This window comes from Canis lupus, chromosome 1, assembly GCF_003254725.2.
Source record: "Canis lupus dingo isolate Sandy chromosome 1, ASM325472v2, whole genome shotgun sequence".
Lineage (NCBI taxonomy): Eukaryota > Metazoa > Chordata > Mammalia > Carnivora > Canidae > Canis > Canis lupus.
The window spans coordinates 98,340,378-98,367,393 of NC_064243.1; the positions used below are offsets into that span (position 1 = coordinate 98,340,378).

The 27,016-nt window shown below is 56.1% G+C and overlaps 1 protein-coding gene across 3 annotated transcripts in view; it reads right to left on the minus strand.

The window, feature by feature from the left end:
- Positions 1 to 19,641: 19,641 nt before the first annotated feature.
- Positions 19,642 to 27,016, minus strand: part of PHF2 (PHD finger protein 2) — a 67,066-nt gene continuing 59,691 nt past the window's right edge. For all 3 annotated transcript variants that reach the window (XM_025423635.3, XM_025423636.3, XM_049093023.1), the window contains 5 exons: positions 24,433 to 24,707; positions 23,087 to 23,182; positions 22,593 to 22,702; positions 21,950 to 22,373; positions 19,642 to 21,543 (listed from right to left, as the gene is read on the minus strand). In XM_025423635.3, coding sequence (XP_025279420.1) covers positions 21,455 to 21,543; positions 21,950 to 22,373; positions 22,593 to 22,702; positions 23,087 to 23,182; positions 24,433 to 24,707 — 994 coding nt within the window. In that variant the 3' untranslated portion in view covers positions 19,642 to 21,454. The remainder of the gene's footprint in view (positions 21,544 to 21,949; positions 22,374 to 22,592; positions 22,703 to 23,086; positions 23,183 to 24,432; positions 24,708 to 27,016) is intronic.

Sequence of the window (27,016 nt, forward strand, 5' to 3'; positions counted from 1 at the left end):
ACGCGATGTGGCCCTGCCCTGATGGTGGGCGTGGGGAGAGCGCCCCGGCCGCGGAGGCCGTGCCAGGCCTTGGCCAGACAAGGAGCGCCCCGGTCCCCGGCGCCTCCCCTCTGCCCGCCGAGCCCGGGCCCCAGGCCCCGCGTGCAGGTGCTGGGGCCCAGCCACTCCAGAGTCATCTAGAGAATATATTCGAGCTGTCGTGTGGAGTTGAGTTTCTTTTGGCACACGTTGGAGACTGACAAAAATATTCACGTCAAAACATTTCTGGTGCAAAATTTATGAAAGCATTTGAATTTGGCCTGGGCATTTCTTTCTCCTCCCCCCCCCCCCCCCCCCCCCGTCTCCCCCTCCCCCGCCTTGTCCCGAGCCGGGGGCGGGGAGAAGAGATAGAGTCCAGATGTTGGTGGGAATGTCTCCCTCCGCCCCCTCCCCCAGCCCCTCTGGCCACGGGGGCTTCAGAATCAATGGCCACTGTGTGTCCACAGGAGCACAAAGGCGGGTGCGGCCGGAGCCCTGTGTGCGCTGAGGAAGGGCCCGGCCTGGAGTCTGCCCCTAACCCCTGGGTCGGGGTAATTGTCTGCAGAGGCGGCCCGGGGCGGGGGCAGTAATGATTTAGGCAGGATCTATTTCACCGCGAGCCTTTTCTACTCCGAAGACGCCTAATCGAAAGTAATCTGAAAATTAGGGAAAATAAAAACCATGCCCACCGTTACATAAATACCCATTTCCTCGCATTGGCTGCTCGAAACCACCTCATTCCAGAGCAGCGTGATGTTTCCCTGATGGGCAAGGCCGGGCTGGGGCCTTTTGATCCAATCGGCCCGCCACGGCTCCCTCCCGTGGGGCTTGGGAGCAGAGGGTGGGAGCGCCTGGGCATGGGCGCCCAGGTCCCCGGAGACCTCACATGGGGCCTGAGGGTGGGGGAGGGGAACAGCTGTGCTGGAAGTGGCCTGTGGAACACCCGTTTATTCTTCCCCACGACAGACGGCCAGGTCAAGTCCGGATGACCTGTCCTCTGGTCCCTCCTTGGCCTCACACACTCCCTGCACAGACACCACAGCGCTGCTCCCCACAGAAGGCTGGCAGCTCCTGGCCCAGGTCTGTGCTTGCTGCCCACCTGCTGTCCATGCCCCTCTTGAGGTGGCCCTCCTGGACTCCCCCAGCACAGGATGCTCCCCAGCCACACAGGTAATACTGGCTGGGTTCTTGCCTCTAAATACCAGTCCACAAGCTCCAGGGGCCACTGGCAACCTTCCGCAAACATTTGCCGGCAGGAGGAAGGTTTTCATGCAACAGTGGGGTCCAGAGGTTACAGAAAGGCTGGAGCCCTGGGGCCACGGAGGAAAACCCGGGTCTGCTCTCCTCGCCGGCCAGCGAGCAGGGGCGGGCAAAGCTCAGCAGATGGTGATTCTCAACGTGGCTGCCAGTCCTCTGATGTTCCCTCAAAAAGCAGGGTCTCCCCTTGGATGTGGTGGGTCTGTGACAAAGAAGCTTCCACATGGTTCTAGAAGTCAGACCCCACTCGGACACTCTCTCTGGGCCAAGTGCTGCACGTGGAGCCGTGATGGGGAACCATGCTCTGTGCTCAGGAGGGGTGGGCTCACCCTGTGTCCCAGGACAGACACCACCACCCAGCCACATGTCTCACCCCCTGAGAGGCTACTGCCCGCCCCCGCCCCTTTGCAGAACCCCTACCTCTGCCGGGCAAGTGGAACATTCCAGGATGTAGTGTCCTTGGATCAAGGGACAAGTACTACAGTCCTGCTGCCTCTAGGGCCCTCAGGACACCCAAGTAACAGATAATGGGACCTTTGTCAGCCAAAGTTGGGGCACAGGGACTGGCATGGCCACATCTCTTCCGGGTGGCTGGAGATCGGCCACCATGCACAGCCTAGCATCCGGCAAGTTTGTGTGTGTCTCCTGGCAGCATTGGCAAGCACCGGGGACTGGGGATCCCATGGAGGGGCAAGGCTTTCCCCCAGGGCCACCCACAGGTCAAGTCTGCATCCAGAGTGGGTGCCACCCAGGACGATGCTTGGCCAGCCATACCTGTGGCTTTTCAAGGGAGGCAGAGAGGCAGTACAGCAACCTTTACTAAGAGGGTGCCAGACATCATTCTCCTTAGCACTCACCACAGCAAGCAGGGGAGGCAGTGCCTGAGCAAGACAGAAGGCCCCGGCCCTAGGTGGAGGCTGGACCCCGGGACCTTCAAGCTCTCTGACCCCTGGAGACAGGACAGCTCAGAGGCCCACCATCACGGCCATACCCCCCCAGCTGACTGGCCCCTTCCCCAGGCTGGGGTGGGGGCTCCGCTCACAGCAGCACCTTCGGTCATGCGTATTTCTGGTGGGGGGTGCTCAGCAGCCTGGCTAGGTTGAGGCAATGCTGGCCTGGGAGTCCCCAGGGAGGTGGGGAGCCAGCAGCTGCAGGGAGGGGGAAACCAGTGAGGGAGCAAGAGAGGGGTGCAGTGCAGGAGTGCACAATGTGGCTGACTCTCTCCTCGAGGGCTGGGAGGCCACCTCACACAGCACATGACCCCCTCTGTCCGGTTTCATGTGCTCAGAGGAAGGACACCAGCTGGTTCACGCTTCCCCAGGCCCCCAAGGGGGCAAGCCATCCTGCATTCCCTCTCATTTCTACTTGGGAACCGGATGCTGTGTCGGTGGGCAGCCCCCAGAGTCCCCAGAGCAGGGCATGGGCCCTGGGAAGCCAAGCGGGGTCCCCATGCCAGTCGCCATTCCTGGCCAGGCAAGGAGGTTCCATTTAAGACAGAACATAAAGACTCCTAACTCTGGGAAACGAAGTAGGGGTGGTGGAAGGGGAGGAGGGTGGGGGGTGGGGGTGAGTGGGTGACGGGCACTGAGGGGAACACTTGACGGGATGAGCACTGGGTGTTATTCTGTATGTTGGTAAATTGAACACCAATAAAAAATTAATTTATTAAAAAAAATCATGAAAAAAAAAAGGAGGCTCCATTTGTAGTCCCTGGTGACCCTCTCTGTTCCTGCATGCTGGGGGCTTCCAGGGGCAGAAGTTAGCCCCTCCTGTCCCACCAGAGCCCCGACCCACCCCCCCTTCCCCAGGTCCTTGCTGGGTCAGGTTGTGTGAATTCCAATCCTGCCTTTGGAAACAGCCCATCTGCAATGTCTGGGGCTTGGTTAAAATGTCCATCCGAATGCCCTGTGCCCAGGCCAAGGCTCCCCTCATCCGGTGAGAGCAAAGGCACACACATCAGCACCAGCCTCAGAACACTCCCAAAGGTTGTGAAGTGAGAGGAAGCTGTCCCTCTGGGAGCTCTTGAAAGGCTGCTTTGCAGAGGCGGGAATGCAGATGACGAGTCCCAGGTACAGAGCGCAGGGCCGGCAGGAAGGAGGCAGGTGGAGTAGGCCCAACTGGGGGGCCTGCAGGTGGACAGGAGCTGCCCAGACAAACCCTGATGGGATGCCTTCCCCTGCAGCCCCAGGACCCAGAATGGGAGGGATGGGGTGTCCAAAGGCCAGAGGCCCACGGAAGCTGCATGCTCCCCTTCCCCTTCCAGAAGCCTCACCTCTCCCCTTGGGTGGGGGCCTGACTGGCATGCTGACCCCTCGTGCTTTGGGGTGGGTGCTGCGGGGCAGCCAGGGCTGTCGTCGGAGGGAAGGCCATGGGAAGGCCCCTGGAACTGGCGCAATGCTGCAATTACCCGTAAGCCTGGTGTTTACACGGGGGTTTTACAGAGAACTCAAAGCATATCTTCCTGTTGCTTTGGCAGCAAAGGCGTATCAAGTGAGTGTTCAAAAGGGCCGAACCACGTTTGCAAAAATAAAAACCAAATGGCTGAGTAATTTCCACCAGAAAAGGACTCACTCTTGCAATTGCACGGTCTATTTAGCATGCTTTCATAAAACCTTTTAACGAATCAGCCCTGAACCCGCACGCCAGGCCCACCCCACCTGTCAGGCTTGCGTTTCCAAACATAGGTATGGCTGCCCGGGAGATTGGATGCAGGTTTCCAACCGTGTGGGGAGCGCAAGTCCCCGGGGCCCTCCAGGACAGCCCTGGGCCTGGCAGCCACAGATACTGCACTGGCTGGCGGGGGGAGGGGGCAAGGAAACCTGGCTGGGGGCCCCCTCGGCCTGAGCCATCAGGGAGAGCTTCCTGCAGGAGGAAGCGCCAGAGCCACAGCCTAGAAGGAAGGCCTTGGTGGGGAGGGCCCCAAGGTGAGGCGCAAGCGCCCACAGGAGACCAGAGGGAAAGTGCTTGGTGTGGAGGCTTTCATTCTGGAGAGCCAGGCGGGTGGCGGGCCTTAGCGGGGCAGGTGAGGATCCAGGCCACCTGCCATCCCGAATGGTGCCCCAGCCTGGCCCCAGGCGCCTGCAGGAGACCCAAATGCAGAGGCGGCCATACCTCCCGAGCGCTGGGGTTGGCCCCCAGGAGGGCCCCATGGTCTGGCAGCGTTTACGCATCCACTCCCCTGTTGCTAGTTGTCTGTGCTGTTCCCGGAGCCATACCCACACCTGCTGCGGCCATTCCTCCTGGTGGGTGTCTGAGGATGAGGAGGCCCTGTGGGTCCCATGGTCACTATGTGTTTGCCCTCACAGAAGCTTCCAGAACGTGCCGCCTGTGGGGCCCACCACACAGCACCTGTGGGCGTGAGTCCCAGCCGCTGCCCGTTCCCTTCCACCCAGGGCACTGCCCACATGTGATCCCAGTTGCAAGGGTCTTGTTACACTTGTCACTCGCACTCTCAGCTGCGTGTGCCCGTCCACCTGCTCCCCGGCTACCCAAGTACCTTCTCCTGAGGGAGGCTCTCCAGACCCTTTGCCCCTAGGCTGTGTCTGACTGGGTTTGAGACGACTTTCTATGTTTCGGGTAAAGAAGTCCTACTTAGATTTTTTCCGTCTGAACTTTGGCTTGCCTTTCCTTTTTAATATTTTACTTTGAAATAATTGAAGATTCAAAGCAGGTTGCAAAAAAAAAAAAAGTATGAGGAGCAGCTCTATACCCTCCATGCAGCTTCCCCCAGCGCCTTCCTGAGGTGGGGAGGGGGCAACCCACGGAGCCTGTCAGCCCCCCGCGGCCGTTCCAGCGGGCAGGCGAGCGCACCCCACGCTATGCCCTCCTCTTGCCACCTCCGTGGCTGCAGACACTCCGCCGGGTCATCCCCAGACGACTCCGTGTGAGGCCCGTTTACAGCTGCCTCTCCCCTGACCACTAATCTTGGCTCTAACTCCAAACTCACGTTGCTCCATAAATGCTCTATGCAAGGGCTCCTGCAGTGTGTGTCTGTTTTGAAATAGGCTTTTCCCCTCACATTGCTCCAAGGGGTCCTCCTGCATCCCCGTGTGTGTCAGCTTTCCAGGGTCTCTACATGTGTGTGGAAGGTCACTGGGGTGTTTCAAGATCTTGGCTATTACAAATAAAGTTGATGTGAACATTCCTGTCCAAATTTCTGTGTGAAAATAAATTTCCATTTTCTGGGATAAATGCCTAGAAGTATAATTGCCAGGTCCTCTAGTAATTCCACTAATAGGTTTAACGGGAACTGCCCAAGCATTCTGCAGTCCCGCCGACCGTGGGAGCGAGCCCCTGTCCGGGCCTCCTCCAGCCGTGGCCTCAGCAGTCCCGGTGGGTGGGTAAGAAGATCGTGTTCTTGACCTCGGCCACAGCAGCTTCTTGCAAGACACACCTATGAAGGCAAGGGAAATAGAAGCAAAAATGAACTATTGGGACTTCATCAGGATAAAGAGCTTCTGCACAACAAAGGGAACAGTCAACAAAACTAAAAGAAAACCTACAGGACCAAAGAAGATATTTGCACATGACACATCAGATAAAGGGCTTGGTATCCAAGATCCATAAAGAATTTATCAAGCTCCACATCCAAGAAACAATCCAGTCATGAAATGGGCAGGAGACATGAACAGACATTTCTCCAAAGAAGACCTCCACATGGCCAACAAGCACAGGAGAAAATGCTCCACATCACTCAGCATCAGGGAAATACAAATCAAAACCACAATGGGATCTCACCTCACACTAGTGAGAATGGCAAAAAATAATGAGAGGAAATAACAAATGTTGGAGAGGATGTGGAAAAGAGGGAACCCTCTTACACTGTTGGTGGGAAAGTGAACTGTGCAGCCACTCTGGAAAACTTGCGTGGAGGTTCCTCAAAGAGTTAAAAATAGAGCTGCCCTACGACCCAGCAATTGCACTGCTGGGGATTTACCCCAAAGATACAGACACAGTGAAAAAGCGAGACACCTGCACCCCAGTGTTCACAGCAGCAATGTCCACAATAGCCAAACTGTGGAAGGAGCCTTGGTGTCCTTTGACAGATGAACGGATAAAGGAGATGTGGTCTATGTATACAATGGAATATTACTCAGCCAGCAGAAAGGATGACTACCTACCATTTACACTGACGTGGATGGAACTGGAGGGTATTATGCTGAGTGAAGTAAGTCAATAGGAGAAGGACAATCATCATATGGCCTCATACATGGAGTGAATATAAGAAATAGTGAAAGGGATTATAAGGAAAAGGAGGGGAACTGAGTGGGAAAAATTAGAGAGGGAGACAAACCATCAGAGACTCTTGACTCTGGGAAACAAAGGGTTGCGGAAGGGGAGGTGGGCGGGGGGATGGGATAACTGGGTGACAGGCACGGAGGAGGGCACTAGATGGGATGAGCATGGGTTATACTATATGTGGGCAAATTGAATTTAAATTTTAAAAAATAGAAGGGCAGCCCAGGTGGCTCAGTGGGTTAGCGCCACCTTCAGCCCAGGGCCTGATCCTGGAGACCTGGGATCAGGTCCCACGTCTGGCTCCCTGCATGGAGCCTGCTTCTCCCTCTGCCTGTGTCTCTGACTCTCTCTCTATGTGTGTTTCTCATGAATAAATAAAATCTTTTTTAAAAAATAGAAGAAGGAGGAGGAGGAGAAAGAAGGAAGAAGAAGGAAAAAGAGATGATGATGATCACGCTCCCCAATGGCTCCTGCCGTCGAGCCTCTACTCACAGGGCTCATCCATGTATCATCTCTTCTGGATTTCTGCTCAAGCATGTGCCCATCCTAATGGGAAGGCTCGTGTTTATGTGTGGTGCCAAGATGTCTATGTGCCATGAAGACTGGCCTTTTGTCACACCTGCAGCTTGCAAGCAGTTTCTCCCGGTCTGGAGACACATGTTCGCCCTGGTGGTAGAGCATCTTTCACGAAGGAACCAAAAGGTTCTATTTTTTTTTTAAAGATTTATTTATTCATTTATGATAGACAGAGAGAGAGAGAGAGAGAGAGAGAGAGAGAGAGAGGCAGAGACACCGGCAGAGGGAGAAGCAGGCTCCATGCCGGGAGCCCGACGTGGGACTCGATCCTGGGACTCCAGGATCGCGCCCTGGGCCAAAGGCAGGCGCCAAACCCCCGAGCCACCCAGGGATCCCATAAAGGCTCTATTTTTGATCAATTCTCCTTTTATGGATCATTCTCTTGATATGAAGCCTAAGAATGCTCTGGTCTAGGTGCTAAAGATTTTCCCCTGGGTTTTCTTGAAGTTTTGTAGTTTCCATTTTAGTTTAGATCTATGATCCATCTCGAGCTGGTGGTCATAGCACATGTGCAGTTTGGGTCGGGGCTCCTGGTTTATCGAGGACATCCTGTCACTCCAGCGGCATTCGAGGGAAGGCTCCTGTGGGGTCACTCTGTGTGTCCTGTAGATCCCTGTGCCCTGTGTCTGTCCCCTGGCACCACCCTATCCCCTTTGCTGTGGGGACAGAGGGAGCCTTACTGTCGGGGGAGGGTCCCTCCTGGTCATGGCTGCCCAGCTGCCTGCATTTTTTAGCAGGGGCAGCTGTCACAGGGCCACAGACTGGAGGTTTCTTTCTTTCTTTTTTTTTTTAATTTTTATTTATTTATGATAGTCACAGAGAGAGAGAGAGAGAGAGGCAGAGAGACATAGGCAGAGGGATAAGCAGGCTCCATGCACAGGGAGCCCGACGTGGGATTCGACCCCGGGTCTCCAGGATCGCGTCCTGGGCCAAAGGCAGGCGCTAAACCGCTGCGCCACCGAGGGTTCCCAGACTGGAGGTTTCAACACGAGTTCGTTCTGCCCTAGTTCTGGAGGCTAGAAGCCCCAGATCAGGGTGTCACAGGGGTAGTTCCTTCTGCAGCTGAGGGGGAGGCTCTGCTCTCTCCTTGGCTTGTAGGTGGCATCCTCATCCCGTGTCTGTGACTCCACATTTCCTGATATGCCAGCTGTATAGGATTAGGGTCACCCTAATCTCCTCCATTTAACTCAGCCTCCTCTATAAAGACCTTATCACTGAATAAGGTATCATTCTGAGGTACAGGGGCGAGGGTGTCAACACGGGTCTGCGGGTGCACCATCTGGCCCCTTGCACTTCTTTCAGGTGTGTGACTTTCCACGTGAATTTTACAATGGGCCTGTCTGTGTCTCCCAGGAGGTATCTCGAGGCTCCAGCAGGAATTGCACCAAATCTACAGACAGGTCTGGAAGCGCTGAGTTCTGTAGGGCGCTGGGGGTCAGGTTCCTGAGCATGGTGTGGCCCTCTCCACTCATGGAGGTCGTCTTTGGTTTCTTTCATCCACATTTTATAATTGTCAGCATTTCAGATCCCGTGCACATTCATCACACTCACACCGACGTATTTTATTCTCTTTGGAGTGAGTATAAACGGTACTGTGTTTTTAATATCAATTTCCAAATGTCCTCATTACTCTAAAGACATACAATTGACTTTTGCCATTTTTATCCTTTATCCTCTGACCTTGCTGAACTCACTTATTACTTCAAAGGGTTTGTTTGCTGTTTGTTGACTCCTTTCGATTTTCTGTGTAGACAATCATGTCATCTGCAAATAGGTACAGTTTAATTTCTTTCACTCTGGTTGTAGAGCCAGTTGAGGGAGATCCCCTCTCTGTTCCTAGTTTGCTGAGGTGTTTTTTTTTTTTTTAATCATGAATGTGTGTTAAATGTTGCCAAATGTTTTTCTTGCCTGAATTGATATCATCATATGGTTTTTCTTCTTTAACCAGTTGATGTGGATTGTATCGACTGATTTTAAAATCCTGAACCAGTCATGCATCCCTGGAATAATCCAGGAATGCTTCACAGTGATGGATTTGACTCAGCCACATTTTGTGGAAGGTTTTGCTTCTAAAATCATGAGAAATACTAGTTTTTAGTTGTCTTTTGGTACACTTTCTGTTTTGGTGCCAGGGAGCTCTTGGCCTTGTGAAACGTACTGGGAAGTGTTCCTTCCTCTTGTCTGAAGGAGATTGTACACAAATGGTGCTAATTTTTCTTTACGTGTTGGCTAGAATGGGACGCCTGGGTGGCTCAGTGGTTTGGCGCCTGCCCTTGTCCCAGAGCATGATCCTGGAGTGCTGGGATCAAGCCCCATGTTGGGTTCCCTGAAGTGAGCCTGCTTCTTCCTCTGCTTGTGTCTCTGCCTCTCTCTCTCTCTCTCTCTCTGTGTGTGTGTGTGTGTCTCTCATGAATAAATAAATAAAATCTTTTTTAAAAAATGTTGGCTAGAATATTCTAGGGAAATCATTTTGCCCTGGAGATTTCTTTTTCAGGAGCTTTTAATTACCCATTCAATTTACTCAGTGGCTATAGGACTAGTCAGCTCGTTTCATTCATCTTGGTTGGACTTCGGTCATTTGTGATGTTGGAGGAATTCATCCATTTCTTCTAAGTTGTCAAATTCATGATCTTAAGTTTCGTATGGTATTTCCCTGTTAGGTTTCAATGCTGGCAGGACCTCCAGTGATGCCCTGCTTCGTTCTGTTGGAGATTTGGGTCTCCTCTCTGTGGCTTAGCCAGTCTTGCTAGAAGATCAACTTTAAGGATTTTTTTTCATTAATTTTCTGATTTCTTTTCCTCTTTACCATCTCCTAGATTCCTACTCTTATCATGATTTCCTTTCTCCAGATTGCCTTGGATAGATTTAGTTCTTCTTTTTCTCATCTCTGGAGGTTCAAATGTAGATGACCTCCCAGGACTTTTATCATTCCTACCATAAGCATTTCCCTGTCTGCATGGCCTTCACTGCATCCTACAAATTTTGGCATGCCACGTTTTTGTTTTTCACCTAGTTCTACTCATTTTTGTAATTTTTTTGCAACTTCCTTTTTGTCACGTAATCACATAGAAACATGTTGATTACTTCCCGAGTGTTTGGACAGATTCCTTTTGTTTTCACCTTATTGATTTCAAAGGTGAATCAATTATGGCCAGAGGACACACTGTATGGGATTTCCATTCTTTCAAAAGTATTGAGGTTAGCATCATGGTCTGTGTTGGTAAATGCCCACGGCCATGTGAAAAGGATGTGTATTCCATAATGGTATGGGATGACAGCTCTGTATCTTCTCTGGCTGAGAGGGAGGAGTCGGCCTCCCAGTGATAACTGGCTTTGCCCGTCTCTCCTTCACCTCTTCAGGGTTTCGCTCCATGTACTTGGCAGATGTGTTGTTTAGCGCATAAACATTTAGGATTGCCGTGTCTCCTTGGCTCATTGCTGCCTTTATCATTACGTAATGCCTCTCTTTTTCCCTGGTCATTTTTTCTGCTCTGCACCTTACTTTTTGTGGCATTAAGGTAGGTAGTTATCTTTTTTGTGAATTAATGCTTGGAATGCATGTATCTTTTCCCATCCTTTCACTTTTCAACCTATCTGTGTCATCACGTTTAAAGTGAGTTTCTGAATGACAGCCGGTAACTGGAAGAGTTTTTATCCATTCTGCCAATCTGTGTTTTTTAATTGACATATTGAGATCATTTTTACGTAAAGTAATTATTGCTGTATTAGGGCTTACGTTTGCCATTACATGATTATTTTCCATTTGTCCCTTTGGTGTCTGTTCCTCTGATTTTTTTTTCCCCTTGCCTTTCTGTGGGTTACTTGAACATTTTTGAGGGCTCCGTTGTGATGTTTTATGGTAATTTTGAGTCTGTGTAGCTTTGTTAATGGTTGCTCTGGGTTCTACCACATACTGACATGAGTCATCACAGCCTCCTGGTGGAGGTATTTCACCAGTTTGAGTGATGTGCAGAAACCTTTTTTCCATTCAGATTCCCTCTGCTCTCCCAAATCTTAAAATGCAATTTTCCTAATTATTTCCTCTCGGTGCACGGAGCACCACATCCAAGGGCGCATGATGAATGAAACCCTTGAGGTGAAGTGATTACTTCTTGTTTACTTCTATTTTGACCTGTTCCGGCCTCCTTCTATCGGACAGCGTCCTGCAGGTGCTCCAACAACAAACCGGCTCAGTCTCCAGCCCTTGGAGAGAGAGCCTTTCTTTCCCTGAAGGAAAGCTGCACTGAGACTAGGACGCGAGGTGGACAGTCTTGAAAATCCTGCTGCCTCCTCCTGAGCTCAGCAGTGCCAGTCGGGGGCTCTGCTGTCACCGGAGGTGGTGCGTCTCTACAAGCAACACACCATTTTTCTCTGACTTCTGAAAAAGACCTTTTCTTTATCCTTACTTTTCACAAGCTTAGTTCCAGGATGTCAGCTGGTAACTGGAACAGTTTTTATCCATTCTACCAATCTGTGTGGGTGTGCATTTCTTTGAGTTTATCTTGCCTGGCATTTGCTCAGTCTCTTGAATCTGCAGGTTTATGTCTTTCGTGTGGTTTATGTTTGTGTGTTCTTATCAGAAACTCACACGTAACAAAATATTTTTATTGTGATGATGTTCAACTTGTCAGTTTTTACTATTATGTTTTGTTCCTTTTGAATCCCATCTAAAAACTCTTTGCCCACACAAATATGTGAAGATCTTCTCCTACGCTTTCTTCTAGAAGATGTGTAGTTTTAGCTTTGAAGTTAAGTCTCTGTCCTTTTTGGCCTTAATTTTTGTGTATGAGTGAAATAAGGACCAGGGTTCAGACATCTAGTTTTCCAGTAACATTTCTTGAAAAGACTCTCCCTTCTATGTTATGTTGAATTGCCATGGTAACTTTGTGGAAAACCAGTTGACCACATACATGTGGATTCGCTTCTAGACACTCCATCCAGTTCCATTTTTGTATATCGGCTATATTGTTTTGTTTACTTAGCTTAAAAATAAGTCTTAATAACTTTATATGAAATTTTGAAATCAACCAGTGTTAAGTCTAATTTTGTTTGTTCATTCAAGTTTTTTTACTTCTCTCAACAGTTTCTGTAGTTTCCAGCATATAGGTCTTGCAAATATTCTTGTTCAATATTCCCAAGAATTTTGTGTTTTTATGTACTGCTGTATAATTTCACTCTCTGGTAGTTAATTGCTAGCACATAGAAAATACAGTTGATTTCTAAATACTGATTTTGTGGGATGCCGGGGTGGTTCAGTGGTTGAGTGTCTGCCTTTGGCTCAGGGCGTGATCTGGGGTCCTGGGGTCGAGTCTCACATCGGGCTTTCTGCAGGGAGCCTGCTTCTCCCTCTGCCTGTGTCTCTGCCTCTCTCTCTGTGTCTCTCATGAATAAATAAAATCTTTAAAAATAAATAAATACTGATCTTGTATCTTGTGACATTTGTCAATCTGTCCACTCATCACTTTTTCCTCTTTCTCTCATTCGTTGGTCATTACACATAAAACTGATTTATGCTCTGGGTCTTCACTCAAATCAGTTCCAGTAGCTCTTCTGTAGATTCCTGAGGGATTATTATGTACATGACCTGTTAATGTTCTTTACTCTGCAGGCCTTTTATTCCTCTCTCTCACCTTATCGCACTGGCTTAGTACACTCCTGAATGGAAGTGATAAGAATATTCCATTCTGTTTTGGGGGGAATACCCTGTGTTCTCCCCAAAATATATGTCCTTTACCAGGACATCCACTGAAGACATTACCTTCTATTTCCAGTTTCCTGAAAATTTTTCATCCTCAATGGGTACTCAATTTTATCAAGGGGGTTGGTTTTTTTTTCTTTTTCTTTTAGTCTACTGAAATGATCATATAGCATACAGTAGTCTTCTTTATTCTTTTAATATAGTGAATTACATTGATTGATTTGAGAATGCTAAGTCAACTTTACCTTCCTGAGATAAACCCCACTTAAACACAACTTTTTTTATACATGCTGCTGGATTTGATTGTTGATACTTTATTTTTTTAAATTTATTAATACTTTATTTATTTATTTATTTTAATAATAAATTTATTTTTTATTGGTGTTCAATTTGTTTGTTGATACTCTATGGAGAATCTCATATTTATATTCATAAAAGGTATAGAATTTATAATTTTCTTTGCAATTTCTTTGTGATGTCTGTAGTTTTGACCTAAGGGTAATGCTAGCCACATAAAATGAGATAAGAAGTGTTGCCTCATCCTGTATTTTTTGAAAGAGTTTATAAATCTTCATAAAATGTCTCTAGAATTCACCAATAAAGTCACTGGGGCCTGGGATTTTTTTTTGTGGGGAAAGGCTTTTTAATTATGAATTCAGATTGTTTTATACTGAGGGGGCTAATCAGATATCCTATCTCTTGCAGCTCTGATGTTTTGTATCCTTCAAGAAATTTGTTACTATAGAACTTATTTTATAAAGTTGATCATAATAATCTTTTATTCTTTAATGTCTATAGGGTCTGTAGTAATGACCACTTTTCCATTCGTGATCTTAGGAGTTGGTATCTTCTCCACGTTTTTTCTTGGTCTGTCTAGCTGGAGATTTATTAATGTTATTGATATTTTCAAAGACCCAATTGCTGGTTTAATTAATGTTCTCTATTATTTGTCTACTTTCTACTTCATTGCTTTTTTTCATGTGAATATTTAAGTTGAAGATTAAAGCAGTCAGAAGAAGTAAAGTTAAGAATTTCAAACTTGGGGCACCTGGGTGGCTCAGTCAATTAAGTGTCCAACTAGTGATTTTGGCTCAGGTCATGATCTCGGTGTTGTGGGATGGAGTCCCACATCAGGCTCCGTGCTTAGCAGGGATCCCGCTTGAGATTCTCGCCCACTGCCCCTTCCCTCCTTCAAATACATAAATCTTAATTTAAAAAAAAAAAAAGAATTCAGAAGTTAGTCACAGTAGCCACATTTCAAATGCTCACGTGAATTATACCAACATTTCTATCTTTGCAAATAATTCCACTGGATGGCTCTGGTCTGGGGGTGGGAGGTCTATTTCTCAGTTGTTCCCATTTATTTTAGCAAGCCATTTCTGAAAGCTTCTTGGATGAGCCATGCGGCCCTCTAATCCACCATAGTCTCCTGATAAACATAACTTTGTCTCCAGCTCAGGCCGTATGGCCACCTACCTTCATCCAGGTACCTCTGCCTCCTCTCGGCCCTGACTGTCTGTTCCCCATTTCTGCTTCCAGAAACACCTTCCAACACAGACATCTGCCCCTGCTCAAATGCAATAGCCCCATTGCCTGGAATCCCACAAGACTTTCCAGTGAGGCATGATCTGCCTCCCAATAGCCTGCGCCATGATTTAGATAGGTCACTGAGTCACTTGTGTCATTTCTCCATCACATACTGGTCCACAGGGGGACAGAGAAGGGGAACAGAGGTACTTGCTCACTTCTCTTGGGCCAGGCCCATGTCCTAAGCCCCAGAGCTCAGGGCCCTCAGAGCTACCGAGGAAAACAGGTTCCTGCTCTTTAAGACCAGCTGGGTTTGGGGTGTGAGCCAAGCATCCAGGAGGGCATGAGCTCCCCAGCAGCAGTGCAAAGAACTGAGAGCACTAGTCTGGAATGGGTGCAGGGACAAAGGGTAGGGCCTGGGGCCTTGTGCTTTTCCATCCAGGGCCCCTGGGCCACCGGGACAGGCCAGCCCAACCCTTTACAGGAGTGGCTGGCATCTCTCCCTGACAGCCTGCCCTCCAGCCCTCCAGCCATGAATCACCTAGGCCTCACAGGAGGAAGCAGCGATAACCCCCGGCCCCAGAAGGGCCCCCCCCATCTCTGTCTTAATCCACCCTGCAGGGCAGGGCTCCACAGCCCCCTCCACTCCCGCCCCTGTCAGCCTGCACACCCCTGCCCCGCCCCCCACACCATGAGCTCCTTGGCCTGGAGCCCCCTTCCTCACAACCTCCTCCCTTTCTTGCAACCTCCCCCCTTCCTACCTCCGCCTCCCCCTGGGTCCCTGGTCTCTCAGCCCACCTGGCTCTCCCAAACTGCCTGCCCTGAGCCCTAGCACCCAGCAAAGGGTGAGGCTGGGGACTGTCTTCTGAGGGACATGGGCTGGGACCGACGCCCTGAGAGGATGGAGGCAGTTAGCAGGGAGCCACAGAGGGTGAGAGAGCTGGACAGCCCACCAGAGGACACGGTGAACAAGGCTAAATGTGGGGATCTAGAAGAGGGAAATGACAGGGCAGGGCCAGTGTAGGGGGCCCGGGGTGCTGAGGGGAGCTGGTGGGGGGTCCCAGGGGCAGGGGGTCCCGGGGATGCTGGGGGGGGCCCAAGAGTGTGTGTGGGGGTCCCAGGGAGGGCTCAGGGAGCCAGCAGGTGCTCTGATCTGAGCCAACCCAGTGTAGGGGTGCAGGAGGACAGGTGAGAAGCCTCCCTAGGACCCAAAGGGCAGAGGAGCAGAGGCTCCAGCAGCTGTGTGGATGTGGCCATGGGACACCCTGGAGGAGGGTCCATTCCACAGGGAGGAAGTTGAGGCCCACAGAACCAGGAGCCTCCTTCCCCTCTTTCCTCCAAGCAGGCACATCCGCTGTTTGGGAAATGCGGTTTGCGGGGGGAGGGGGGATTGCGATCTTGAAATAACACTGGCTGGAGCTGGGGGGAGGCTGGGGGCCAGCGGGTGGACAATCAATTATGAGGATCCCGCCGTGAGCGGGCCGGGCGGGGGCCCAGCCAGGCCGGCTGTTTACATGCGTGCTCGTCTGTTTGGGGCCTGCAAATCCGTGTCAGATGTTAATGGAACAGCGTCATTTTTCTGCCGAGGTGGCATCCCCGGGGATGTTTGGATGAGGCGGCCGGCGGGACTCGGCCTGGGAAAGGCGGGCGGCGGCTGAGGAGGGAGGTCATCTGTCAGGCTGCCCGACAGCCGCTGCCCCGCCCAGGCCCCCTGTCCACCGGCGGGGAGGCACCCCACGCCCATGCTCTCCAGGAGGGAGGAGACTGCAAAGTGCTCCCAGCGGGCCCAGGCCCCTCGGCCACCTCCTGCGGTGACCCGACCCCCTGCGGGCGTGGCCGAGAGGACAGCGGGTGGGCCAGGGGGACACACTCCCACGCATCCCAGCTGGCGCCTCTCCTCTGTCCCTCCACTCGCGGTCAGCGGACCGAACAAGAGGCCCAGAGACAGGAAGTGACTGCTGGAGATCACACAGCCGGCGGCCCCTGGGTGAGAGAGGGGGTGGAGGCCTTCCTGAGGTCCCACCGCCAGGCGGCCAGGCGAGGGGTGCCCACCCCTCCTGACTCGTAGGGCCGGTAGGGGACATGACCTTGCCAGAACCTTGGCCCTGCTGAGCTCTCCACCCTCCCTGTGCCCCACTATTCCTTGGGAAGCTCACTCCTGCCCCAGGGCCTTTGCACAGGCCTTTTTGCAACCCCAACACTTACATCAGGCCCTCTGCTCAAAGGCTGTCTCCTCCGAGAGGCCTCCAGCCCAGGGCCCAAGCCGCCCCTCCCGCACAGACCAAGGCGGAGGCGCAGCGGTAAGGGACCAGCCGCAGGAAAGCTCGAGCACTCGGCCTCGCACACAGTAGGCACTCTGGAAATGCAGTCACACTGGCCACCTAGTGTTTGACAGAACGTTGTGCCACTGCGACCATGGGAATTACTGTGCAGGGGACTTGCTTTCCAGGACTGGGAACTAGCGGGTAGCAGCCTTTCTAAAACCCTGGATGGGGAGCCCCCTTGACAGTCCTTCTTCTCTACCCAAAGAGGGCAGAGACCCCCCCAAACGATCTGCCTCAGTGTCCCTCTCTGCAAAGAAAGCCTCTTGCTCGGCTGTGCAGAGGTGGGGTGGGCAGGGCTGGGTGGAGGGCAGGTCTCTGTGTAGCCTACAGAGCTAGAGACCCTCATGGGGGGGGGGCGGCGAAACCAGGTGAGGGGACGGCACCTGCGCCCTTCACACAGCTGCCGGTGCCACAGTGTGACCTGGCCCTGCTGCCTGGAATTCAGCCCCCTGCTCCAGCCATCCCCACCTCAGGGCCTTTGCACGGCAGCCACCTTCCATCTGCTCTTGCCTCCTGGGGACCGAGAACTGTCCTACCTGCACTTGAACCCCAGCTCCACCAGCTGTGAGGCTGCATGCCTCAGTTTCTCCCTGGTTAAGATACAGACAGTCCTAGGACCTTCGAGGACAGTGGCGAGCGTGAAGCTGCCAGGACCTGGTTGGTGTAGGAACAGACCCCCCCTCCCCCCCCCAGGCGCTCACCTAGGTCAGGACGACCGACCCCTCGCTCCTTCCAGAGTTGAGCACCGGCGCCACACCCCCACCTCCACCGCCCCCACACCACTGGCTCCCACTCCGATGCCTCGACGGTTGGTTCCCGGCCCTGCCCTGCCCCCTGGTGGTCACTCTTGACATTTCCCCAAGGCGCCCAGTGGGACCCTTGCCGGCTGGTCCCCAGCCTGGAGGGGGCCCAGGGGCCCACAGTGCTGGGCACAGGGCGCGGTGGAGGCTCCCAGGGAGGGGGTGCAGCGAGGGGCTCCCGAGGGAGGCGAGCCCCAGGGGGTACGGGAGCCCTGGAGGGACGCCGCCTGCCTCGGGGCCTTTGCTCACGTTGCTAAAGACGTTCCGGTCTCCCCGTGGGAAGCCCCCTTACCTGGGTGTGCACGCAGACGCTGGCCAGACCTCGTCCTCCTCCAGGCCAGGCAGCGGTCTCTCCTGAGCTCCGCGACCTCTTTGGGGAAGTGCGCTGGATGATGGCTCCAGAAGGTTCTGAGCACTGCCTGGCCCGGCACGTAGCAGCTGTGGGTGACCATGGAATCCCGCTGGACTTGGGAAGGCCGGGCTGGAGCGCGGCGTGGGCCCTGTGGTGGTGACGATGGCTCCAGCCGCCCCTAGGGCCACCCTCCTCGGGCTCTGCAGGCCCACAGGATGGGGAGGTGGGGAGTTAGGGCCTGGGGTCAGGAGCCTGGGAGTGGGTGCTGGGCCTCCCCATCTGGAGGCGGTCAGCCTCAGCAGCTGACCCGCACCTGCTGCAACTGCCTTGGGAGCCCGGCGCGGGGGCAGGGGCCTTGGGCCTGGAGCTCATGCTTGCGGGACTCGTGCCCGTGGGGACGTCTGAAAGCCCAGAGGCCGGCGGTGGAGGCGGTGGGAAGGAAGCGTGGTGACCTGGACCCGGGCCCTGGGTATGAACGGACCGCACAGCCTGCCCTGCCCGGAGGGGGAGACCCCAGAAAATCCACAGCACCTGGCCCCTCCACCCCTGCGGGGTGCACCCAGGGCCACAGCTCAGACACGCCCAGCCAGGGACCCTGTTGGGACACCTTGCACAGGCTGCGGGGCCCCATGGGGGCACAGGGCACGGCCCAGGGATCCTGCGTTGGGGCTTAGGGCTCAGGGGATGCTGGGTAGCCTCTGGGAGCCTCTCCCCAGCCCTGACCTCAGCCCCCTGCCCCCAGACAAGCTCTAAAGGTCCAGTCCTGACAGCCACACGAAGGCAGGGGTACCAGGAGCACCCAGACGGCCCAGCCTCCAGGGTGCGGGCTCAGGGCAGGCCAGTCTGGGTTTGGTGGGCATCCGGAGAGGGGCCTGCAGAACAGGGCACCTGATGGCTGTGAGGTGACAGCGTGGTCACCCGCCCCCCCCCCCACCCCCGGAGCCATGGAGCAGAATCTGTCTGGAGCTGGGCAGGGATAAGACAGCAGCAAGCAGGGAGAGTGCCCAGTCGGGGGGACGTGGGCTGTTGGGGGCTCTGGGACGGTGCTACCTCCAAGGGCAGCAACGCCTGAGATGCCCAACAGAGGGGCCGCCCCACGTGGACACAGGGCACCACGGGGGGGCAGCACTTTCCATTCAGGAGAGTGGGTACCTGGAGCCCCACCCCAACCCTCCAGCTCAGGGAGGTCCTGGAGGCGCTCAGCCGCGTGGGGCACAGATGGCCACGCTGGCTGCCCAGCAGGATGGAGGGACCTTGCTGTGCTTTGTCACAAATGGCACATGATGAACTGCCACCCACACACCGTCTGAATACACTGCCCACCCACAGACGCTCTCAGCGGGGCGGCCTGCGTCTGGAGGCTTGGTGCATGGACAGGCAGCTCTGCTAGCTGGAGCCCCATGCCCAGACCAAGCCCATCGGCCCCTGTGGACCAGCCTCAGTATGACAGGCCCGGCCGGCAGCAGGGATGCCCAGCGGGTCCCTCCCGGGTGCCCGAACCCTCCGTCCTCTCCGGCCCCACGTCCCGACTGCAGGGGCGTAGACAGATCCTGCACAGCCGCGGAGCATCTCTGGGTGCCTGGCCTGCACTCACCGGCCTCCGCTAGGTACGCACCGTGGGCAGTAGGTGCTTCTGGAGGCTCCCGAGGCTGCCCGGGGCCGCGGTCACGGAGCCGGGGTCCCACAGGCCGCCGGCCCCCACGGGCTCTTCGGGCCGTTCCTGCAGGCGGCGTGGGGCACGGCGGCTCTGGGGTGCAGGGCAGCACGTGGGCCGGGCCCTCGGTGCCCCCTCCCACCACCCCCACCGCGGGAGCAGACGCTGGCGAGTGAGCAGGAACGACACAGACATGGTTCTGTACAAAACCTGAAATATTTTTACTCTTTTAAAACTTTGATCTAAGCTGCCTTAGACCTCATGGACTCGATACAAGAGTAATATGAATTGGGAAATAAAACACTTTAATAGCCACGGTAAACTTTGTTAGAAATGTACATGTTGCCAAATAATAATAATAAACTTTAAAAAATAAAAGAGAGAGAGAGAGAGAACAGCTTGATGGCCGGGTTAGATTATATAAATGTTCAACGAGGACGGGAAAGGAGCCTCGCAGACGCCGGGACGGCACGGTGGGCGCCGTGGGCGCCCTGCGAGCTCGTCCGCCAGCCTCGGGGCCGGCCTCACGGACACGGCGCCCGGGGACAGGCGTATAAACAAAGCTCATAAGAAATGTACAAATATAAAAAGCTACAAACATTAATAAATTACAGCATCACAAAACACAGAAACACTTCACAAGGTGCTAAGTAAAATAACTGCATCCCCACCCCCTTCGCCAACGAGACGGAAAGAAAGAGCTGGTGTCCGGGTCGGAGACCCCGCGCCCGCCGCGTGGAACAGGTCTGGGGCGCGGTTTGCTGCTGCAAACACACAGAGAAGGCTCCGCAGACACCACTTGTTTTTCAGGCAATACCTTAGTTCCTAAAAGAAAAAAGTAACACCAACAGGAACAATAAACAGAAAGAAGGAAGGCAAACCCAAGTGTTCGTCATACTCGGCAAAAAACTCGTATAAATGTTAATGACGGACTCTCTAGAAAGAAATTCCTAAAGATACTTTTACTCTTATAAAAAAGAAGTTATTTAAAAAGCTATTTACACGCTACATTCTATGAAAAATATGCTTCAGGAGATACATCTAAAATTAAAATACAGGATTGCCTGAGAAACAACTCCAGCCCCCTCCATGTCGACGGGCGGACGTTCAGTCCGGGGTCCACCTGGGGACTCGACACCAAACACACAGGTGACAAGACAGACGTGCTGGGCCCCGCGTCCTCGGGCTGCCCGCCGCCATCCGCCCCGCCAGGCGGGGTGCCTCGGCTGAGAAGTGCTTCTAGGAGTGTAGCCGGGGGGGCAGCACGGGGCCCCCCCCCACGGCTTGGCCCAGGCCCCCAGGCCCCACATCACAGCTGGGCCCGACCCTGCCTGGGGGGAGAGGGGGAACCCCGTGACGGCGCCCCCTCCCCACCAACACACTGACCCTGCTCACGGCCCCGGCGTCCCAAGAAAGGCCCCAGCCATTCAGGGCACGACACCCAACATCCGGCCCGCCACCCGCCACCGGGGAGCACAGAGGCCCCTCTCCCGGCCGGGCCGCACACTCTCTGGACTGTCTGAGAATCACTCAGGAAGAGCAGGGGGGCACAGAAGACCCCACTCTCTCCTCCTCTTCCTCTCTAGTGTTCTTTCCTTTTTTAAGCCTCTGGAGCCTACCGGCCTGTGGCCAGCTCGGACTCTGGGCCTGGTGAGCACTGGCTCACTCCTCCTTCCTCGAAGGACTCATGTTCCCAACAGAGCTGCAGAAGCCCTGTGATCACACCCACACTCAGGGGGGCCCAGAGGCTCTCCTGGAACTGGAATGGTCCTCAAACAGGCAGGGCCGAGTTTCGGGAACTGGTCACTCTAAGCAACTTGAGAAAGGACGTCCGTCCGCGTCGGTGCGCTCTGCCGGCTGAAGCAACAGATGCTCATATGGGGGGAGTGGTGGCCGGGAGGGCCAGGCCCTCCCCAGGGTGAGGCAGCGCAGCCGCCCTCCTGGGGGCTGATGTCCTAGCGGGGCTCCGGGGGTCCTGAGCGGAGCAGAAGGATCCTGGCTTTCCAAACTTTAAAGGAGCAGTTTTCCATTCCGATGAATTTTCAAAATTTTCCCAAGCCTCTGCTTGGCGGTGGCCATGCCCTTCTTTGTACGTTTTCCTGCAGGCAGAGGAGATGGAAATGTGCCAGGTGAGCAGAGGTCAGGGGAGGCCGGGGTCCCACCCTTGGGGCACGGTGACAAGGGCGGGGAGCACTGCTACAGGGGTGAGGCACAGGGTGGAGACAGGTGGGGCCCAGGGGACGGTGGGGACCAAGGACCTCACAGCAGTCCTGCCCCCAACGGATCCCCTCGGGCCCTCCCAGGAGCCTTCAGCCTGGCACTGACCACACCTCCTCCTGGCCAGGCCCTGAAGCCCAGGCCACCAGACCCGCCCGGCCCATGTGTGACCACAGCTTCCTGTCCAAAGGGCCGAGGGGTGGCTGTGGACACATGGCCAAGCTGCACAAGGAACCTGCCGTCCCCACGGTATAGCCGTGGGCGGCCTGGGGAATGCAGGCACGGTACCTTTGGCAGCGGTGTTGTTGGGGGATGATGCGGAGGGCCGCCTCTGCGTGAGGAAGACCCCGGGGGCCATGGGCTGGGAGGCTCGGCCAGCCTGCGCCCCTGCAAAGGCTCCAGCCGCCGTGTATTCGTGGTCCGCCAGGCTGCTGCTATGTGCCTCAGGCGGGGGCTCAGGTGAGCTGCCCTCCTGGGAGGCCTGGCTACTGGCTGTGCTGGTAGAGGCCGGGGTGGTGGAGGCCGGGGTGGTGGAAGCCGAGGTGGTAGAGGCCGAGGTGGTGGAGGCCGAGGTGGTGGAGGCGGACGTGGTGCTGGCAGACGTGGTGCTGGCAGACGTGGTGCTGGCAGAGGTGGTGGAGGCGGAGGGGGAGGGCGTGTTGGGAGCCAGCTTCCTCTTGGTGTTCTTTTTCTTTCTGCTCTTCTGCTCCTCCTTTGGACACAGCACATGGGCGGCCTCAGACGCTGAGTGGCCCCTCAGGCCTCCTGAGCGAGGGGATGAGTCCCCTGCCCCATCACCCCCCATTACCCAACCCTGAGTGGCCAGTTCCCGCCTCCCCAACACCCCCCAGGGGTCAGCACTGCTCCAGTGACCCCAAGCCCGTGACAGCCCCTGGCCTCCCCTGGGAGCAGAGGTAGGCTCCCTCCTCACCTGCTGGGACAGCTTGGCTGCAGCAGCTGCCAGCCCAGTCTCGATGGAGGCCACCCTGGTGCCCTCGCGCACAGGCCTGTCCTGCCTCGGCACCGATGGCCCAACCCTTGCTGTGGGAGAGAAGGACACCTGCTCGAGCGGTGTCCCCCCATCATCTGCATGCCCTCCCAGGCCCCATGACCCGGCCCCCGTCTGTCCAAGATCACAACATGAGCCCCGATGTGAAGGGCCCATGCCAGCAAGACAGGAGCAAGCAGGTGGGGTCATGCAGATGGTGACAAGCCCCCCACCCCCATGGCTGCCATGACCCTGCCAGGTGCAGTCATGGCCTTCCCAGGGGTGCTCTCTCAGACCCCATGGGGACCCCCACCCACCTAGCCCACTCACAGGAGGAGTGCAGCCCCACTGAGGCCCCTGCAGGCCCCCACCCCCACCCCCGGCCACAGCCTTGAAGCCAGAGGGACGGGCAGGGGGCGCCCAGTTCCACACACTACCTGTGGGGCTGTAGGGAGCGTCGTCAGAGCCTTTCCTCCTCTTGGACCGGGACTTGAAGACGGGACTGTCCTCATCCGACTCCAGAGAGGGATAAACTACGGGGTGGGGGGAGGACCTGAGCCAGCGACGCCGCGGGGGACAAAGCTTCTGTGGGCAGGTCTGGTGAGCTGCTGTCCCCCCCAGAACGGCTGCCCCATGCACGGCATAGGCGGCCCCCAAACCATCGGGCCTGGCCACAGGGCCTCCTAGCAGGTCCCCTGCTCTGTGGCTGCAGAGAGGGAAACACCCAGCATCCCTGGAGCCCACCCAGCGGGTCCCTGGGAAGCAAGCCCCACCTGATAGCCCTGGTGACCCCAGGTGCCCCCACTATAGGGGTGTCTTGCCACCTCCAGGGCCTGCCCTGCCCCCCAAGGGAGCTCACTGCCAACAGCCTATCAGACTGGGGTGGGTCCCCAGCTACCCGCCCAGCTAGGCCCCTACTGGCCCCCAGCCACCCCCCCAGTGGCACCCCCAGCCAACTCCCAGCCAGGACCCCGGGAGTGGAGCAGAAGGTCCAGGGCCAACCTCCACTCGGAGAGGGCTCTTCTGGGGGCAGGAGCGTGAGCTCCAAGGCAGCCCCTGCACCACCAGAGCCAGCACCCCTGGGCCCTAACCACCCCTGGGGGCAGGCCATGGTGTGCAGGCAGGTCCTCGTTCCTGAGACCCTCCCCAAGACCGGCAGCAGCCCCCACCGAACTGCTGGGAGCCCCAAGGGCAGGGTCTGAAAGGCTGTGGTCAGTGGTGAGGGGTCAGCCCTGGGGACCCCCCCACTCTGCCCACCTCCAAGGCAGCCGCTCTGGGCCTCAGTGTCATTTTCCACACCGAGACCGACCAAGTGGATGGGGTCTCAAGCAGTGTGCAAGCGTATGGCCGTGGGGTGGCTGGGCCAGGGCAGGGCATCTGCCCTCCACCCAGAACACCACCTCCCAGGTCCAAGCCCGGGACACCCCACACCTGGCCTCACAAAGCCCCCGCACCTGCGTCCACAGCGCAGCATCCACAGAGGTGATAGGTGGAGGCCGCCAGGCGACTGGGATGGGAGCAGCCGGGGGAGGTGGGGGGTGAGCCCAGCACAGGCTCGGGGCTGTGGGCACGCGCCCTGGAGAGCCCATGAGGACAGCGTGTACCACACATGGCGCACACGCACGGGGGCTCTGTGGTGGGGCCAGGGGCATTCCTCCTGGGTGGCGATAGTGGCACCCCTCCCCTGGGGACACCTTCCGAAGGCTGCCTCCCGTGTCCTGGAGGAGGCCCGGCCCCACATGGCCAGCACCGTGGACAGGCCCTGCCCGCCCCTGGGGCTCACCATAATCCGAGTCCTTGAAGCAGGCGTCCAGGTGGTCCTGCTCCTCCTCGTAGTCGTCCAGGTCCATGCTGTTCTTGGCCGCCCTCTTCAGCAGCCGCTTGCCCGCGCTCTTGCTGCCACCCCCGTTCTTCCGGGCCCCGTGGGCCGCCAATGAGCTGCCCTTGGTCTGGCCGGCACCCCATGTGGTCTGCAGGCAGGAGTCAGAGGCCTGCAGGTTGGCCATGGACAGCATTCCCTGAATGGCTTCCTGTGTGCTGGGGGAGGCCGGGGGCTGGCTGGGGGCACAGAGAGACAGGCACTCAGCTCAGTGCCCAGCGCCCACCGCCCCTGCTCCCTCCCACTCAGCGGTGAGGACACACGGCTGGAGCACAGTGGTTGCTCATGACTCCTGCTTAGGAGAGGGGCCCTCAGGGTGCCTGGGTGGCTCAGCAGTTGAGTGTCTGCCTTCAGCCCAGGATGTGATCCTGGAGACCCAGGATCGAGTCCCACAGCGGGCTCCCCGCAGGGAGCCTGCTTCTCCCTCTGCCTGTGTCTGCCTCTCTCTGGGTCTCTCATGTATAAATAAATAAAATCTTTTTTTTTAAAAAAAAAAAAAAAAAAAGGAACAGCCAGGTGTCTGCCCTCACACCCTGCAGGGACAGAGAAGGCGTGGAGCAGGGACACAGGGAGGGGCAGACAGGGAGTGCCCATGCGTCTGATCGCAGCTGCCCCTTCCATCTTGTTTTCTACCAGAGGGCCACATGTCAGCTCAGCCCCAGGTCCTCAGCCACCCCCATGGGTGCTGTGCTTTCCCAAGGCTGCCTCCCACTGCCCTAACCCTGCACCCGCAGTCCCTAAAGCTCCAGCTCCCCTCCCTCCAGGACTTGCTCTCTGGCTCCTGAGACACCCCATGAGGCTGTGCCTGGCACTGTGCTTTCTGCTGGGCTCTGGGCGGGGCACAGGGCCTCTCCCTGCATCACCAGGGTCCTGGACATGGCTGGATGGGGAGAGCTCACAAAGCACAGGTCTGGGCTCCTCTAGAAGCTTCATCCTCCTCATCCCTGTGGACCCTGTCATGGGGGGCAGGACAGCCCACCCTGGGCTGCAGGGCCCTACTGAACTGACCCTCCCTCCAGCCCCTGGGCCCCAGCAGCCAGGCACAGGCTCCCACCCCGTGCCTGGCTGCTGGGGCCCCACAGCCCTCCTCTCCTCACAGACCAGAAGGCCCAGGGAGCAGGGTCCTCTCCTGATATCGGACGTCCAGACCCCCTCCTGCCTGCCCAGGTGCCCCAGGGGCAGGGCCCACTACGGGGTCTTGCAACCCCAAAGCAGCAGCCAAAGTGTCAGTCCAAGCAAGCCCTGTCAGAGGTTCAGCATCATCCTGCATCAGCGGCTTTCACACCCTCCCCTACACCCTTCCCCCCTCCCCTCCCCCCAAAGTGTTTTGGAGCACATGTAGTAGAACCCTTAACCTGAAAAGGGACCATGAGTCCCCACGCGGAAATGAGAGCTTCCCAGGCCTCGGGCTGGAGGTTGGGGGTGGAGCTGGCCCCCAGGGAGCACCCAGGGCCCAGGGAGGCCAGCGTGGACAGAACCGTCCTGCTGGTCACTGCTGGCTCCAGGCCCGGGCACCGCCCCAGCTCCCGCCCTGACACAGGACCACAGCGCTCTGGTTTCTGCTGGGGCCAAACAGGACTGCAGACCCAAGGCCAAAACAATGAAAAGGTCCAGTCCAGGCAGCAACCCCCACCCCCGGCAGAGGCAGGAACTCCCTGCCACGGATGCAGCCTCCCCAGCCCCACTGCGAGGATCTGCCCTGGAGCACAAGGGCGCTGTGCAGCACGGTCACTGGGGGTCTCTGAACAGGACAGACCTCTGCCCACAGGGGAACAGCAGTGGGCTCCCCACCCCCTGTGACTCCAGGCTCTGGGGTGTCCACACGGCCCCTCAGCCAGGGCAGGGAGGGCTGGGGCCAGGGCACACACTGCACAGGACCCCACCACCACCATGGGGTCCCTGCCCAGTTTGGTTGCTCCAAGGGGCAGGCCTGAGAGCCCAGGGCCGCAGGCAGCAGGGGCCACACGTCTGTCCACACACGGCCAGTGAATCAAGGAGCACAGTCTACCTAGCTCACATGGAAAATAATCTCTTAATCCTCCAATTATCATTCCAACATTCCCCTACCCCTGCGGTGCGCACTGCCAACCATCCACAACAAATTAACATATTTCCCTCCATTTTTTTCAGCTTTTTTTTTCCCAGCAGCGAAAACTTAAAACAGAGCAAATGGACCATCAAAAACTGACCTGCTCTCCAATCGGGAGATTGGGGAGAGGAACCGCCTGCAGCGGGGAGAGGGGGTGGGCCTGGCAGGCATGCATGTGCACGTGCGGGTGGTGTGAGGGCACATGTGAGTGTCTGCAGGTAGTGAGCGTAGCACTGCACACAGGCCGCCCTCCTCCCGGGCCGGGGTCCCGGTGTCCCCCGTGCAGAGACCCTGCTCTCCAGCATCTTGACCTTCAGGCAGCACCAGGGTAATGGTGCCCCCAGGGGCCAGCACCAGCAGCAGTGCCCTGCCCTCAGTGAACCGGGGTCACAGCCAGGC